Source organism: Mirounga leonina, unplaced genomic scaffold, assembly GCF_011800145.1.
Source record: "Mirounga leonina isolate KUSES-001 unplaced genomic scaffold, KU_Mleo_1.0 Mir_170, whole genome shotgun sequence".
Lineage (NCBI taxonomy): Eukaryota > Metazoa > Chordata > Mammalia > Carnivora > Phocidae > Mirounga > Mirounga leonina.
In genome coordinates, this window is record NW_023270433.1 from 12,727,163 (window position 1) to 12,744,360 (window position 17,198).

At 55.1% G+C, this 17,198-nt stretch overlaps 1 protein-coding gene across 9 annotated transcripts in view; it reads right to left on the reverse strand.

Annotated features, from left to right (window-relative positions):
• Positions 1-17,198, reverse strand: part of DAB2IP (DAB2 interacting protein) — a 188,021-nt gene that overhangs the window by 35,348 nt on the left and 135,475 nt on the right. The window contains exon 1 of one of the 9 annotated variants that reach the window (XM_035015899.1): positions 10,779-11,539. The exons of 6 other annotated variants lie outside the window; for them this stretch is intronic. In XM_035015899.1, the coding sequence (XP_034871790.1) occupies positions 10,779-11,017 (239 nt within the window). In that variant the 5' untranslated portion in view covers positions 11,018-11,539. Of the gene's footprint in view, positions 1-1,825; positions 1,895-4,807; positions 5,286-10,778; positions 11,540-17,198 lie in introns of those variants that run through there. 2 more of the 9 variants (XM_035015905.1, XM_035015906.1) reach the window with 2 other exon arrangements.

Here is a 17,198-nt window from a genome sequence, read left to right on the forward strand (position 1 = left end):
AATATATTCTTGAAAATAAATTAATGTATACTTACGTTTCAAAAAGATAAAAAAAAAAAAAGGAAGTGCCCCATATATGCTGGGGCATAATGATCGACACTGTGGCCACCTGGACTTAACAGCCACTTACTAAGGACCTACTGTGTGCCCAGCTGCATGACAGGTATTCCTACCAAGGTGCACACATCATAGCACGGCCTTCTCCCAACAGCCCCACATAAAAGGCAGCATCACCCTAGCAGAAAGGGGGAGCACGAACTCAAATAGGTCTGGAGAGCCCCATCTCATGGGGCAACCTTTCCCCTACACACCCTAGTTAATCTGAAGGATTTGATGAAGGAAGCTTTAAGATGCCAGAGGAAACAGGCTGGGAGAACGGAGTGGCTGGCCCTCATCACCCTCAGCTCACACTGGGCCAGGCCTGGGGGCCCTCACCGAGAGGGAGACAAGAAACCTGGCCAGGAGGGCTCCTGTCCTGGGCAACCCTTAATCTGCCTGTGACCCTGCCCCCCGCTTCCCTCGGACCCACAGACTTGCTGGGTCTCGGACCCAAACAAGCTCCCTCCTCCCTCTAGGATGCAGCTCCTCACCTGCTGGGCTACTTGGAAGAGTGCCACAGAAGCCCAACATGTCAACAACCCAAGAACGTAAGGGACCAGACACAAAACAGCACAACGCCTCCCACCGCCGCCACACCTCCGCTGCCTTCACAGTGACACCTCATTGCTGCCTGTCGGTGATGGGCCTCAGAGCCAGGGCCGAGACCAGGGATGTGAGGGGTGCTGGTTGTGGTCCCCTCAGCATCCTGACCATCCCCCATCCCCACCCTTCCCAGTGTGATTCCACTGCCTAACAGAGCTTTCAGAAAATATTCGGGAACACATTTACATCCCCACCTCTTATTTCTTTTTGGGGGGTTGGGGGGCAAGGGGCACGCAGAGTGAGAAGAAACAAAAAACTTTCCATCTAATCCCCCAAGTCATCCTGCAGCCTGAATAATCTCGGGTTTTTAATCAATAGCTGTCAGACTTGTCAAATTACTTTGGGGACCGCAAAGCAGTTTTTAAACATTCATAAACCTCAGTAGAACAGCAAAGTGTCCTGAATTTTAAAAGAAGAGAATTTTAAAAGAAGAGAATCTGGGGAACACTCATTGAATAGGATGAGATCTGGGCAAATCGAAAGTGAGCTGAGAGCCAAGTGCCCCTCCTGCTTCTGAGTGGGGACAGCTCTCCGGCCCCCTCCCTGCTCCCCAGAAGAAAGAGCCAAGAGCCTGGCCAGGGCACTCAGAAAGATTAAGGAGGGTGACACCCCCAAACTTAAGCCCCCCTCAGCCTCCCCCAGTAAAGCCCCCCACTCCCAGCCCCAGGAGCACTGCCCCCAACCCTGACACTACAGGTCCCCCAGGACCCAGAGGGCACCCCACTGCACACATGCTGCTCTCTGCCGAAAGCCCTTCCCACCTTCTCCACTTGGACAACTCTAGAGAATGGTTCAAGGCCCTGACCGAGGTGTTCCCTCCCTGCAAGCTCAGTCTGTGCCTTCTCCTCACATATGTGAACGTACCCATCCATCCCCTTGGTCTCACAGATGACACCACCGCATGTGGGACTGGTTTCTGACTGGTTCCCCAGCAACCCCGCCACCCCCTGGGGGCAGCAACCATAAATACCTCCAACAGCTGCCTCAGGCCCTGGGGACTCATGACCCAAGCAGGGTGAAAGATGATGAAATAAAAAAATAAACGAACCAAAAACCAAGGACTTCCATCCCCCAAGGAAGCCACTTTCCCCTCTGGCTAATCTAATTCCTCCCAGCTCTTCACCTCCAGGAAGCCCTCCTAGGCTCAGGTGGCCTCTCCAAGAAATGTGAGGGTGGGGGCAGAAGCAGCACCTTCTCCCCTCCTAATACCCGAAGGCCGTGCCATGTAGCCTTCTGTTCTGTGCAGGTTGTTCACGTTAGGGTGACAAAGCGATGTGTGGACTCTCCTTCCCCATCCCTGGGCACCAAGCTTCCTGCCTCAGCGGAGGACCAGCCACTTGTCAACACAGCCCCAGCTCCTGGCACCACGCTGGTTGATAACTGGTCAATGTGGAGAGGTCTCCTTCCTTAAAAACAAACACACGTGAAAATAAAACTCTGGGACTTTCCTCACATTAATTAACCCACATGTCTCTGTTTTTTTCATCTGTAAAATGGGGATGACACCAGCCCTGACATGAAGTGAGAGCCCTATGATCAGCCCTGGTTCTGCCTTTGCGCAAACACTCTGCCCCTTCCCGCCCCAGCAGCACTTCTCTGGATGTTCCTGGCTTCTCCCTGGGCACACAGATATTCCCAAGATGCCTCTCACTCTGCCCAGCACGCAGGGCCTGCCCGGCCCTCCCTGTACATGGGCTCTTGAAGAGCCTCTCTGCCATCTGACCCCAGAGAATCTTAGCCACTCCACCTACCACCCCCAACAGCAGGATCGAGAGTGCTGCCATTTTAAGTAGACACCTCAAGCCCCCATTTGAGGAGAGATGGGCAGACACAACTGGGAACAAACACGGCACCCTAGGTTTCCAGCCCCAATGCTCATATCCAGCCCTAATGCTCATCTCCAGCCCTGCTGTCTTTTTAATTCCAGCCACTATTTGGGACAGAGGGGCTTTGTGGTCTTAGGGAGACAAGAGTCAAAGATGGGAATAGGCACTGGGCCAAGAGAGCAGAAATCTCAAGTCGGCCTCCCCTGTACCTTGGCTTCTTCACCGGACAAATGGGCTGCCCTTACCTCCTGCCAGAGCCTGCTGGAGGTTCCTTATGCTTAGGAACCTCATTATGCCCCCCTCCTGGTTTGAGTTAATCCAGCGCCCCAGTATAGAACTACTAAGTACTTCCAATATGCCGACACTGAGCCCGGGGGCTTTGGGACCCGCGCTCCCTATTCCTCCCCATGTCTGGTGTCTGGGGGTCTCAGTGGGACATCAGAGCTCTGCTTCCCAGACTGTAACTAGCGGGAGTCGGCCTGGGTCATTCAACAGCAGCAAAAGAGCAGAAGAGGTGGCCGCCAGTGAGCCACAGGTGCCCAGGCCACCAACAAAGGCAGGAATTCAAGATATCCAAGAAAAGTGGGGTGCAGCTGCTGAGTTTCTCCTGCTCCTAGTGACCACGCACCAGGGCCATCTACAGTGCCTGCCTCAGCCATGACACCTCACACCTGGGAAGTGCAATGGGTCCACAAAATGTGGGCTTCTGACGCTCATAAAGCCCAGCCACATGACTACAGTTAAGGAAACTGAGGCTCGAGACCTCAAGGGGCTTCCCAAGGCCAGACAGTGTGCCAGATCCCGAGAGCTCACCATGTTTCCCTCTCACCCCCCACACTCGCTGACTCTAGGATAAGCTAGCCCAATCTGTCATTTGCCCCCTGGCCCATGGGAGTCCAACCAGTAACGCCACATACGCCATACAGAGCATCCAAGGTGTGTCCCAACCCCGCAGCACCGGGCTGCCCACCGAAGCTTGAACACTCCCAGCCGCTAAGTCCGCTTTATCCATGAATCCTGGCTTAAAGACCCCCACCTCCATGACATGTGCCCCAGCAAAACTGACAACTCCCTCCAGGGCTTGACCCATGCACCCCACCCCCTCAAACACTGGGGAGTGGAGGTGAGGAGAGGTCCAGCAGCTTGCCCAAGGTCACCGTTCCCAGGTACCAGGGCGGGGCTAGAGGCCTGGCATTTGGGCTCCAGCTCCAAACTATCTTCACTGCTTGTCAAAGCGTCAGGCTTTCACCAAAACTACAGAAATCACGTGATCACATGCACCAACTTTCGAAGAGCTTACAGAAATTCTGGGTCACCTGAACTGTACACCGAACCCTGCCTTTGTCCCCTCCGGTGTGACCCTGCGTAGATTTGTGTCCCCCGTCTGGGAAATGGTGAGAAGGACATCTTGCTGGTAGGAGTGAGATCCACCACCAGCCCCCCAGAAACAGTAGTGAGGGTGGCTGGGACCAACGCTGGAACAAGCCTGGCACGGTACTTGGCACTTCACAGCGCTGGCTCATTTATTCCTCACTAGCCTCCACCAGATAGTGTGTTAACAAGCCAGATCCCCGCCTTCTCCGGAGACAGAGGTACTTCCCCAGGAAAGACTGCCACATCACAGGGACACGGCTCCTAACACGGTTTCAGATACGTACGCTGGAGCAGAACACACTCCAGGCCCAGGGCAGCCTTCCTGGTCTTCCACTGCCCGCAGCCTGCAGGCCCACGGACACAGGCAGGGAGGGGTGGGGGGGGAGTATAAAAGAGGACTGCTGGGAGGTTGGGGAGCTGGGGTGAAGATGACATGGCCCCCAAACCCCAGCGCGGCCCCACCCAGTCCAGCCCAGGGTTGGGCGACTCCGAGCAAAGGCCAAGATCCTCCGCTCAGAAAACTTTTCGGCCATTCCTAGCATTTCCCGGTTCTCAAAGGCGTAGGCCATGGAGGCTTGGCTGTGGAAAGGAGCACCGGACGCTGAATTTCCTCTCTTTAAAAACTAAAACCAGGAGCAATGCTTCTCAGTTTTTCGCTTTTTGGCGGGGCTAATCTGTTTCCACATTCTGGGCGGGCAGTAGATGTCTGCAGAGACACCATCTCTGGAGAACAACGGAGTCCCTCCCAAGACTGAGTACCTGTGACAACCCCTCTCTACCAGCCTGCTCCCACCCATCTCACATGGGTCTCCCTGGGCCCAGGAGGCTGGTCAGGGGCCCTGGGGCCGGCAGCTGCCCACACTCCAGCCTCTGCTCAGGCAGATCAGAACAATCAGGCCACTTACCATCCCTCAGCACGGCCACCAGGATCCCCAGGCCACCAGGATCACCAGGCCAGGGAAACCGAGGGGCCAGGCCAGCCACCGGTCTGCCCGCTGTCCCCCACTGGGCCCAGCCAGTCCGACTGCACTCCGGTCCTAGACATAGCACTCCAGCCCTGTCCGCTGGGACTAATCACTGCTAGTTAAACAAAGGCTAAGTTCCAACTCTCTGTAATGTGCTTTTAAAGGGCCAGTGTCCCACTCTGGGCTGCCGGGGACTTAAAGGCACAGATCCCTTTTTCAGTACAAGAAACAAGACAGCAAAACCCAAAAAAACTCCCCCAAAGTCATGATCAGAATGGAGGGCTTGGGCTTCTCAGGAAGATCTAGACAAAATGCACAATGCTAAAATCCAAATTTCACCTAAAGAACCCCCAAAACCCCTAAAAGCAGCTACATCTGAAGAATCAAAAGCAGGAACCACAGCCACTTTTAGGCGCTCACTATGTGCCAGACACAGCGCTTAGCACTTCCTAGCACTGCCCAGGATCGCTCACAACCCTCCACAGACGCGCGTCCCTAGACCCCCTCTCACAGGTAAGGAAGCCAGGCTTCTGGCTCTCACTTGCTCCCTCAGGAGGCCGGCTTGCCCCACCCTGACCCTCAGGCCCCGCCTGTTCCATACCCACTAGCTTCTTTCCTTCATGGAGAAAATGTAGAGGGTAGATGGGGACTCACTTGTTGCAGATGCCCAACCACTAGGCTTTCAGTTTGGGCCTCAAAACCCTGTGAGGTCCCTTCTATTGTTTCCCCCTTCTTATAGATGAAAACACTGGAAATCAGGCCTGGAAATAACACAGCAGGAGATAGACAAACACTAAGTAAGGGTGAGATATAGGAAAAGGAGAGAGGAGGAGGTGAAGGAGGGAGGAGAGGCAGGTCTGCAGCCCTGCAGGAGTGGGGTACTTGACACTCAGGCCCTCATCCCTTTCTGGAAAGGCTGTATGGCCAGAGGAAGGGACAGGTAAGGAGAGCCGTCCTTCCAAGCCCAGGGCTCAGGCAAGCTGGCTGAGGCCCTTCCACTGTCCATGAGAAAGGACGAGGCAGGGCTGCAGGGCTGGGGGCTCTCCTGAGGCCCGCAGGCTCCAAGGGTGGGCAGGGTCTGCCCAGCTGCTAGAAGAGGAGTGGGCAGGGGTGAGGAAAGGAGAGACTTAATGGCCTAGACCTCGGTACCCGGTCTAACAAGCCCTCCAAGAGAGGCGGACCATTTCCTGGCATACGGAGCGGCTGGGTCCGTTGGAGGTGCTGTCTGGCCATTCTCCACGAGAATGGCCAAGGCCAGGCAGAGCCCTCAGGCCTAACTCTGCGAGGGCCAGGTCCTTCAAGGACTGACCATTTTGTTTCTGTTTCTGATCCTAGGGAGCCCGGCAATCAAATAAGTTTGAAGCTGGGTAGGCTGCTGGTTAAGAACAGACTGAGTTCAAATCTGGGCTGTGTCACTTGCAACCTAGGTGTTCGTGGACAAGCCACCTCTCTGTAAAATGGGCAATAACAGTACTTAATAACTTCACAACAGGGTTGCTATGAGAAATTGATGAGTTACAGCACAAGGCCTGGCTCAGAGTGAGCACTTATTAAAGAGCAGCCAGATGAGCTAGGTTGAAGGAGGCTGCCCCCATGATACGATGGGAGACACGAAGTGGGAAACCAGCTCCTGAGTAGTGACCCTGAGCAAGTCACTTCTTTCTCTGGTAGTGAGTCCCCATCTACCCTCTACATTTTCCCTATGAAGGAAAGAAGCTAGTGGGTATGGAACAGGCGGGGCCTGAGGGTCAGGATGGGGCAAGCAGGCCTCCGGAGGGAGCAGGTGGGAGCCAGAAGCCTGGCTTCCTTACCTGTGAGAGGGGGTCTGGGGACGCACGTCTGTGGAGGGTTGTGAGCGATCCTGGGCAGTGCTAGGAAGTGCTAAGCGCTGTGTCTGGCACATAGTGAGCGCCTGAAGTGTCAAGTTCTTTCTTGACACTCAGGGCCTGAGTGTCAAATACCCCACTCCTGCAGGGCTGCAGACCTCCAGGTCCGCAGAGTCCTCCTGTAAAGAGGGGGGATCCAATTAGAATCCTCAGGGACTACCACTAAGACCACTCTGTAGCTCTTCCCAGGTGCCTGCCCTCCCCAAGAAGCCCTCCAGGCCAGAAAGCTGTGGAGATGGATGGGGGATGGGGACCGGCTGGGCTGTGGCCCAAATCCCAGCCTACCTCTGCCCTGCACCGCCCCCAGGCTAACTGGGGTCTGCTGGGTAGGAGGAGGGAAGAAAGAGTGCAAAGCCACCTGGCCTACTGGGAGGAAGCACAAAACCTCATGGTCACCCCTCTAGGGGCAACCCGGCCCCACCCCTGTCGTCTCTGAGTCTCCTCAGTCTCCCTACTCCTCAGTGAGGGGCAGGCCCTCTCCTGCTCAGGTGTCTCTCATGGGATGTTGTGCAGCCAAGCTGGCTTTCCTGTGGGGAGTTTGGCAACAGCCACACAAACCACCCCATACCTGCTACACAAACAGCCTCCCAGAAGCTGGGGGCCCCCCAAGGCTTGACCAGGTTCAAGGCCTGCCTCATTCTATCTTCCTGGAGCCTACAGCCACTGGTATGTGTGTGCTCAGGGAAGAGGGTATGGAGTGCCAGAGGAAACAGGTGGTCGGGAGGAATCCCTATAGCTCTGGCAGAGCAAATGACCACGGCTCCTAAGGGGAGGGGGGAGCCTGGACGCCCTGCACCCTACCACCACCTCCTCACCCCCAGGGTTAGTCAGTAAGGGTGGCCTCACTGAGGGGTCTGCAGGCCTGGTATGTGATCCTGGTGGTGTTACTTAGCAACTGGAACCTCTGGGCAAGACCTTTCACTTTCCCAGGCCTTGGTTTCTTTAGGTATAAAATGAGGAAATACTCTACCCCTGCAGATAACAGATGTGAATACACTGGTTAACCAGCTGCAGAGGAAGCATTTAACCCAACAACCTGGGAGCCCAAAGACGCAAATATCTGAGTGTCATTCATTTGACAGACACTGAGAATCCACTTGAGGACCATTAGAATTTAGGTTGTCTCCAACACTACACTGCCCTACACTGTCCATCCCCGAAGCAAAACACATTCTAAACTCCCCGCACAGCCAGCCAAGCCTTGGGGGAGGTCAAGGTTCTGGCCACCAAAATACCCTGAAAAAGACCTCAAACTTCTCTGGATGCCAAACACACAAAGGAGCCTTCCAGAGCAAAAATCAGTGAAAATGAAGTCTAGCCATGCTCTGGGAAAGACGGAAAGACCCTCCAAGTAAACCCAGCTCCACAGTGCTCTTCTCTAGGGGCCTTGGACCCAGAGAGAGACCAAATAGGGAGATGGGGAAGAACAGGGTCAGGTGGTCCCATGAACCAGAAAAAAGTGCACCACTACAGGGCAGTTAGCAAGTTCTGCTGAGAAAGGGAGAAAGAAGAGCCCAGAGAGCTGTTCAAGAGCATGTTAGGGGGCCCCTCCAGCCCTCTGCATCAGCCTCCAAGGATTCTGCTTAGAGGATTCGGAGGGGTACGCAGGGTTGAGACCAATGGGCAAGCCACTGGTAAACCCAACAAAGAGAGAGGGTCTGAGCTCTCACTTGATCCTCCCCTGCTTCCCGCATTGGCTGGTTCTTCCTGCCCTTCCCTGACACCACCTTCTCCTCCTCTTCTATCCAACACACCTGTCCTGACCCCAGCGGTTCTCCCCATGGCCCCCAAGGGCCTTCATGGGGCCAAGGTCAACCACAGTTTCCATCCTCTCTTTACTGACAGAGGACAGCCCATGCCCTCCCTGAAACCCAGGCCACCAGACCCTTTGGTGTTCCTCCCCCATCCCTGTCACCACCTGAGGTTCTCCCATCTCCTTTCCTGCTACCTCATCCCCTTCCCTTGGGGGGCGGGGCATGGAGTCGCTCAGGCTCTAACTTGGGGGCACTCCCCTTCAGTAGAACACCTTGCTTTGGTGATCTCATCTGCTCCTTTGCTTTCATCCACTCCAGTGTGCTCAAGGGCCCCTCAGCCCTCCCCTCCTCTGAGCTCCAGACTCACACATGACATGCAGGGCTGACATCTTCTCTTGAACTCCTCATAGAACCTCAAGCGCGAAATGTCCAAAGTGAAGACTCAGGAGCCAGGAACCCCCCCTTTCCCTGGCCTTCAGAATCCAATCCATCAGCAAATCCTGCTGTTACTACCTCTAAAGTCTCCCTTCCCTGACCCAGCCTGCAGCCTCACCCCCACCCCTACCAGGGAGCCAGAGGGACGATTTAGAAATGCAAATCGGATTATTTAATGCTGGGGTGAGAAACTCTTCCAGTACTCCCTACACACCCTGAATAAATCCACACTCCTCCCCAAGTGGAAGAAGTAGGCAGGTGCCTACCTCTGACCTCATCCACCAAACCCAACCCCCCCCACTTGCAGCCTCTGTTTTCCCACCTTGAGGACTTTGTACTGGCTGCTGCTTGCCTCGGTGGGAGTTCTCCTTCCACTGCCGTAGGGGAAGACCTCGGGGACAGGCCAGCTTCTGGAGCTCAGTTATTCCAGATGGATGGCCCCGTCTGTCACAGGTCCTGCCCCACCCCATTACTCCCCACTGAGACACTTGTTTCCTTCATAGTGTTTGGCTCATTCAGCCAGCAAATATTTATTTAGTGCAAACTATGTGCCAGGCACTATTTTAGGCACTGGGAAACAAGGTGCCGAACATCCCTGACTTACGTTTCAGTAGGGCAATTTCACAATCTGGAATTACTTTGTTTTTCCGCTTATTTATGATCATCTGTCTCTCCTGACAGAAGGTAAGCTCTACAAGGGCACCACCGAGTCTTCTATTTCTGCATCCTAAGGGAGGCTCTGGCAGGGTGTTTGAGCTCAGGAAGTATTTATGAAATGAAGAACAAGGCAGCAAAAGAACCAAACCCAGAAAGCCTAAGAAGTCAAAAGGCAAGCCTTCACTATCTCCTAGGGCAGATGCCCTTCACTGCCCTCGGGGTCTCAGGCTTCTGTAACCTCTACCCTTGACCCTTCTGGGGAACAGACCAGATGCACAAGTGGCAGCTTCGGTGAACTGCTGGAAAACAAAGGATGATTACAGGCCTGCGCAGTCAGGGAAGACTTCTTGAAGAGGTAAAATCTGAACAAGGCCAAACCCCACCCCCAGCCCCAAATCTAGGGAGAGGAAGGAAAAGATTTGTGTTTTAGGGCTCTGATGTTCTTTGCTCCAGTAGGAAAAAAGGAAAAAAAAACCTTGCTCCAAAAAACCCTTTACTTTTTATTAGTGTCTGGATCAATAAAAGTTTTAGGAGTAAAGCTTCTCTCCTGCAACACTCACTGCCAGAGAGACAGGCTAGGATTATTTAAATGTCTCCAAGAGGCTGTGCTCTGCCCTTTTCCTCACCTGGGCTGGGAGCCCCAGGCTAAGGGAACAACAGCCTGGGGCCCTCACTGGCTCCTCACTGGGCAGCTTGGGGTCAAAGCCCCCTTCTCACAGCCTTGCCAACCCTGCCAGTTCCCTGGGCCTAGATTACCTTCCAGGCACTTTAGTCTTGCCTGCTTTGGCCACCTTGGTCCTGTGCTTCTGGGCCTCTCTCCACCCTGCCACCCAGACTTGATGCTCCCTCAGAAGAGTGCCTGATTCCCAGGAAAGAGGAGCCAGGCTAGCAACCCCAGCCCCATCTTCACTCTTCCCAAGCCCCTGAGGAGGCCTCCCATTCAGTCCCCATGGGCCAATAACAGATAAAAGAAAGGGTTGCTGTTGTAGACCTCCTCAGCACACCAAGGGGGCCTTGGACCGAGGAGGGGGAGGAGGGGGAAGTAGGGGGGGGGATGGGGATGTCTCAGGGCTGGGCCTCCTTGGAGACACAGCCCCACACCCTCCAGCTGGATCCATGCCCACCCACCAGGGAGGGAGTTTCCTGTGCCCCTTTGCTCCCATGGAGCCCCCCACAGACCTTGGCAGTGGAATCGCAGGCCTCTCAAATGACCCAGGTCTGGGCACTAGGTGCCTGGGAAGCAGATCTGGTTTGCGAGGATGGCCGTGTCTCCACAGAGTGGGTGCTCTGGCCCGGCCCAGAATCTTGCCAAGGTTGTCACCAAGGAGTCCGAGGCCACAGAGGCCCATTCCTGAGAACGGTGTGCAGCCAAGTGCCTCTCCCAGCCAGATCAGGGGGCCTCTCAGCTCGGCCCGCATCTAAGAGGTGTCTTCCGGCACGCTTCCCCTTCCCGCAAAGCACATGCTGAATCTGTCTTCCAAGTTGAAATTTCAAAAATGACTTAAAAAAAACACAGCGGTGACAACATCTAGAGATTTCCGGGTCCTCCAGGGAACAAGTGGAAAATTACAGTCTTCCATACAGGTAACCACACGGCACAACCTCCAAGAAGTCTAGAAAGACTCCTGAAAACCAACAGTTGCTTCCAGCCACAGGCAAGTCTTCCTCCCAGAGCACCTGGGCAGGGTGCAGACCTGGCGCCAAGCTCTGGGTCCAGGAAGCTGGAGGAACCTCAGCCAGAGAGGCCCATTGCAGGCTCCTCCCATAAAGTGCTGATTCCGCCCAGGGTCACATCTTGCCCCAGTCCCGCCTCTGGGCCTTTGCACTTGCTATTCCCTCTGTGCTGCCCTGGCCCGAGGCAAGGCTGGTTTTGCCTCATTCTGGTCTCATATCAAGTCTCGTATCAAGTGTCCTGGGAGAGGCCGTCCCTGGCCACTCCAGCTAAAGGAGTAACTTCCACCCCAACCCCCAAGTTATCCCCCGGCTTCATTTTCCTCATAGCCCTGATCTGAAATCATCTTGTTCGGCCCCCCTCTTCCTCCCACAGTAAGAAAGTCAGTCTGTGAGAAGAGAGGCAACAGTTCACCCTGGTAAGCCCGAAACACCTCGGACCAGTGTCTAGCACGTGCTGAATGAGTATCTTTTGGTACCTTTCTGGCTGGTCTGTGACAGCCCAGCCACAGCTCTGCACGCCGAGCGGGGCGACTCGCAGGGCGCGCCAAAGCGCCCCTGGGCCAGCCGCTCTCCGCGCATTCCTCCGGGCGGCGCCACGCCCCGCTCCCCCAGGCCGGAAGCGGCCGGCCCCGCCCCCAGCCGCCCGCCCGGGAGCCCGCCCACTGGGAGCCGCACTTCCCGCCCTTCCCAGGCCCCGCGGCGGGGCCGGTCCGCGCGCCCAGCTGTCCGCAGCTGCAGCCGCTTTCCGCTCCCGCCGGGCCGCCGCGCTCCGGCCAGCGCCGGCCAGCCCCAGCCAGCCCCGCCGCCCGGAGGCCACACCCGGGTTCCTCGGGTCGGAGCAGCAGCCCGGAGCTTCCCCACTCCCCTGCCACCCCGCACTTCCAAACATTTTTAAAGTGTGAACAGAGGCGGAGGTACAGGCACAGCCGGGGATTTGCTTACCCAAGGCACCCGCGCAGAAGGGCCCAGCGCCGTGGGGAAGCAGGGCTCCCGGCAGCAGTCCTGGCTTCAAGTTCCCTCTCCCACCCGGTTCCTCTGCGGCCAGCAGGACAGGGGTAGGATTAACTGCCACAACGGAGGAGACGCTTGGGTGCGCAAGGTCAACTGCCCAGGTCTGGGAAGACTGTGGGGGCAGACAGACCCAGTCTGACCCATGGGCCCAAGTGCCACCCCAGCCTCTGGCGTAGAGATTCATCTTCAGGTCATACTCACTGAAACGCAAATCCCTCTGGGAAGGGCACACCCAATCAACCCAACATTTTTGCCTGGAGTCACCCCTTTTCCGTTCCACTTGAGATGGCTACACATCGAGCCTCTACCGCAGGCAGGGAATACCTCCTCTTACAGCCACCACCCTAAGGGTTAATCAAGCTAAGGCCCAGCACCCACAAGCCTGCACTGGGTTGGCTGCTGCACGGCTTTCTGATACAATGAATAATGGCATGCAATCCCACCATGTAAATATGGACAGAGAGGCGGGCGGGAGAATAGAGCCTTTGCCTGGTGGTCCTGCCTACTCCATGGCTTCTATATCCAGAGACATCACAAGCCCCAGTTCAGTTCATGGTGGTTTCAGCCTGCTCCAGTCCCTCAGCAAACAACAGAGCTCCTATCAAGTGCCAGACTGTCTGGCACCTAATGTGTGCGGGCAGGCAGGACTCTGGCTGAGGCACACTAAAGGCTGGTGAAGAGGTCTGACTGGCCCCAGAGCAACCCCCAAACTGGGAAGTCTGTAATTCATTCCATCCCCTGCTGTGTCCTCACTTGGGCTCAGCTCCATTTAGGCACGGGTGATCCTGACCACAGGCCAACAAGGCCTGCAGGCACACCCCCTCCATCGCCCCCTACATCTGCATCTGCCCACACCCACAGCCCAGAGGGCTCCTAGTCCAAGATTTCATCTGAGTCTACCCAACGTCTTGGTGAAAATTTCAAAACAAGGGAGAGGTGAGGCTGTAGGCAGAGAGAGAGAGACCTTAGGGCAGAAGCAGCCCCTTTGGCTCCCAGAGCAGCCAAGGCTACGGAAAGGAGGGACAGAGAACATTTCCCAAGCACCTCCACGAGGGTGCAGACCCCGCACAGACCTCCTACTTGAGCTTAGTCTGGCAACGAACAGGCAAGGCCAATACTGTGACCACTTTACAGATGAAGAAATCAAGTCCAGAGAACCTCAGTCGCTTGCACAAGTTGACCCAGCTTCATCTGAAAGTAGCTAAGCCTCACCCCAGACAACCGTCTGCTCCCATCCCGTCCTCTCAGTCTCCCTCTCTAATTCTAACAATCCCTTTCTCCTGGAGGCCTTCCCAGATTTACCCCAGACAGGAAGCCACCCCACTGGTGGGTCCACCCAGTTCTAAGATTTTGTTATGACAAAACAGGCCCCTATGACAGGGACTTCTCAGTATGACAGCTGCCACAAGAGAGGATCAAAAGCTAAAAAGAAACAAGCTTTTTCATAATGTATATAACTGTCAAATCATTATGTTGTACACCTAAAACCAATATAATATTGTACATCAACTATACTTCAATTAAAAAATAAAATAGGGGCGCCTGAGGGGCTCAGTCGTTAAGGGTCTGCCTTCGGCTCAGGTCATGATCCCAGGGTCCTAGGATCTAGCCCCACAACAGGCTCCCTGCTCCTCGGGAAGCCTGCTTCTCCCTCACCCACTCCCCCGGCTTGTGGTCCGGCTCTCGCTCTCTCTCTCCCCATCAAATAAATAAAATCTTTAAAATATATATATATATATGTATGTATATATACACATACATACATATAGATATATATATAATAAAATGAAAATAAAAACAAGAAATAGGCCTGTATTTGGGGTCAGAACATGTACATCCCAAGTCAGGCTCCCACACTCACCAGCTGCCGGACCTTGAATAAGCTGCCTCCTCCATACCCTTCCAGCCTTAGCTCAGAGGACTGTATAACCTCCTGTAAGCTCCTTTCAGAGTCAACTTGAACAATATGTAAAAGTACAGAGCACACAGTGATTTGGCCACAGATAGCTGGGGGAATTCCGGAGGCTGCCAGGATCCAGTCACTCCTGCCTGGCTCCAGCACCTCCGGTGACCCAGGCCTCCTTGATCATTAGGCCCAACCGACCCACTGCACACTCCTTCACATTTACACAAGCAACCAGCCGCAGGTTCTCCTTTTCCACTCTGCCCCAGGCCTGCCCTGCCCTTCCTCCTGGCCACACATTTGCTCCCACTGATCTACCCCGCCCCACTTCCAATTCTCATTCAACTTTTCAGACCCAACTTAATTGCCCCCACCTCAGGGAAGCCTTTCCCAGTTTCCCAGTGTCCCCAGGCACAGGAAGTACAAAATCACCCCCTCCCTCTTCCTGAATTCCTGGCATGCCTCCTGCCCCCCTCCCCTGGGGATCCTGCTGACCGCCCTTGTCAGGCCCTCCTCAGGATCTAGTCATCTCAGGTTCTTCAGGTCCTTCAGGTCCTGGGACTCAAATAAATGTGTGATGAACAAGTATACCCTGCAGGTCAGTCTTCTCCCAAAAGCTGAGAGCCCAGATGTGACATCATCTTTCAGATCTGAAGATGTCTCACCAACTGGCCCAGGCTCTCTGGAGAACTCTAGAACCGTCCTCCCTCAAACACCTTCCCATTTCCTGATGTGCAAGAGCCAGCCCCAAGATTGTCAAGGAACATCCCCTCGGGAGGGGGGACCTTTCCTGTGCCCAAGGCTCTCTTCTTCCTAGAGGCTGTGCAGAGGTTGGAGGCCCTTTCTGACCTGCCCAAGAGCTGTCTCAGCTAGAGGACAGAGCACAGGACTGGAGACAGATGCCTTGTGGGAGAGTCAGCCTCAGGGACTGGCTGTTCATGGACAAGAGCTTCTGAAGAGACAAGCTGCTGTATTTTGCTGAAGGTGAAAATCAAACTTGATACTAGACTGAGGGCCAACTCTGGAGAGCAGTTTCGGTGCACTCCAGCTGTTAATTTATGTGAGCACATCCATGCTTATGTGGTTTTACCATCACCAACAAACCACAAGTGTGTCCGGGCACCTGCTAACGTGCCAGGCCCAGTGCTAGGCACTCTACACACGTTAGCTCCATGAGTCCTCCAGAGAGTCGTACGCTGTGGGTATCCACAGCTACATTTTACTGAAATGAAGCTGAAGCACAGAGACATTGGAAAAGCTGCCCAAGGTCACACAGCTTGTTAGTGGTAGGAGCTGGGATTCCAGGCCCCTCAACAATCTGGCCCCAGTCTGTCTTTCTGGTCTAAGCTGCCAGTGCGCACCATTCTAGAGCCTCTGTCCTCTCTCCCTGTCTGTCCGTCTCTGTGCTCCCTACTCACCTTGTTTTGTGATTGGGGGAGGGGGAGGAAGGTTAAAATACACTGTCAGCCTGCAACCTCCCAACTCCCTCCCTCCTCTTCACCTGCTCAGACATCCCCTCCAGCTCACAGGCCCTCCCACCTCCCATTAGGCCAGCCAGGCTCCCCACTTGGCCACTTCCTCCCCCCCCCCCCCCCCCCCTTTTTTCCCCCCCCCCCCCCCCCCCCCCCCCCCCCCCCGCAGCGCCTTGTGGTAATGACTTCAGCTGGCAGAGAATCCTGGAACCTTTTCCCCCCACAGTGATGTTGACACATGTTCACTCAAAAAATGCAATGTTTCCATCAAATCATTGTGTGTATATGGTGGGGGGGAGGGGTAAATTCCCAGCCACGTGATGCCTTCTCAGAAAAATAGTAAATTTATTCTTGAACTTGCAATGAGACCTGGTCAGCATTTCTTTCTTGGTTGTCACGGTGCCAAGTGCTGGGCAACACTCAGCATGGTGTTCCAGGGACTGAATGCTACCAAGGTGGGGGGGCGGGCGGGGAGTGGAATGGCTACTTAAGGAGACTGTGGCTGCTAGACCCCTCTCACAGTATGCTGGGGTCAGCTGGTGGTCAGGCCCCCTCATCCCTAAGTCCTGCCCCCAAAGGCTCAAGTTCCATTCACTGTGCTCCCACCAGAGTCTAGCTTCTGTGTCTGACTCAGTCACCTGCTGCCCAGTCCGCAAGTCCTGTCCCCACCCCCACAAGAGTGGGGCTCTGCTCTCAGAGCCATCACCATCGCATGTCTACCCCAGGCCCGATGCCCCAGTTCGCAGACACGCCCTCTGATTTCACCAAGTCCCTAAAAGGTCAAGGAATTCAAACCTCCCTGAACTGTCCCCTTACCCACCCCCATACCCCTGGATCGTGAGAGTGGACTGGAGGGCTCCTGCTCCACCTCCGGACCCAACACTGCCAAGAGAAGAGTCCCAATGCCAGGACTGGGACCTGGGTGCCTTCCTGAAGATCAGCGGTGGCTGGCTGGGTCCTAATTCATCCCAGCCCCACCACCGGACACCTGAAGGTACTGCTCAGTGAGGACAGAGCAGCCAAAACAGGCGAACTTGGGAAAGACCCAGCCCCCACAGCAGAGAAGTTGGGAGATGAGGGGAGGCCCATAGACCACACCCTGTCCACACTTCTCCACATAAGGAAGCAACTCTGCAACAAGATGGCACTCACAGCCCCTCTCAGGATTCCCCAGAGCCCTGATCTTAGATGTTCCCGGCTGCAAGAGGGTGGAACAGAAGCGTCTGGTTTGATTTCCTCCAAATGTTTTCCAAGAGTCTGTCGCAGGTGTCGATACACAAAGCTGCCAGGAGCCTCTTTCTGGATGGGTGTCACAGGAAAGACACTGTCCCATTTTACAGACAAGAAAATAGGCCCACCAGTCCAAGGTCACCCAGCTAGAAAGGGTGTGACATCAGCGTACAAGCAAGTGAACAAGACACGTGATCTCTCCCCTCTGGAAGCTGGCAGTCCAGCGCTGGGCAGGGGGAGGACACATACAGACATCGGTGCCAAACAAAAGCACACCTAGCTACAGGCCCCAGAGAAGCTGAGAGAGTA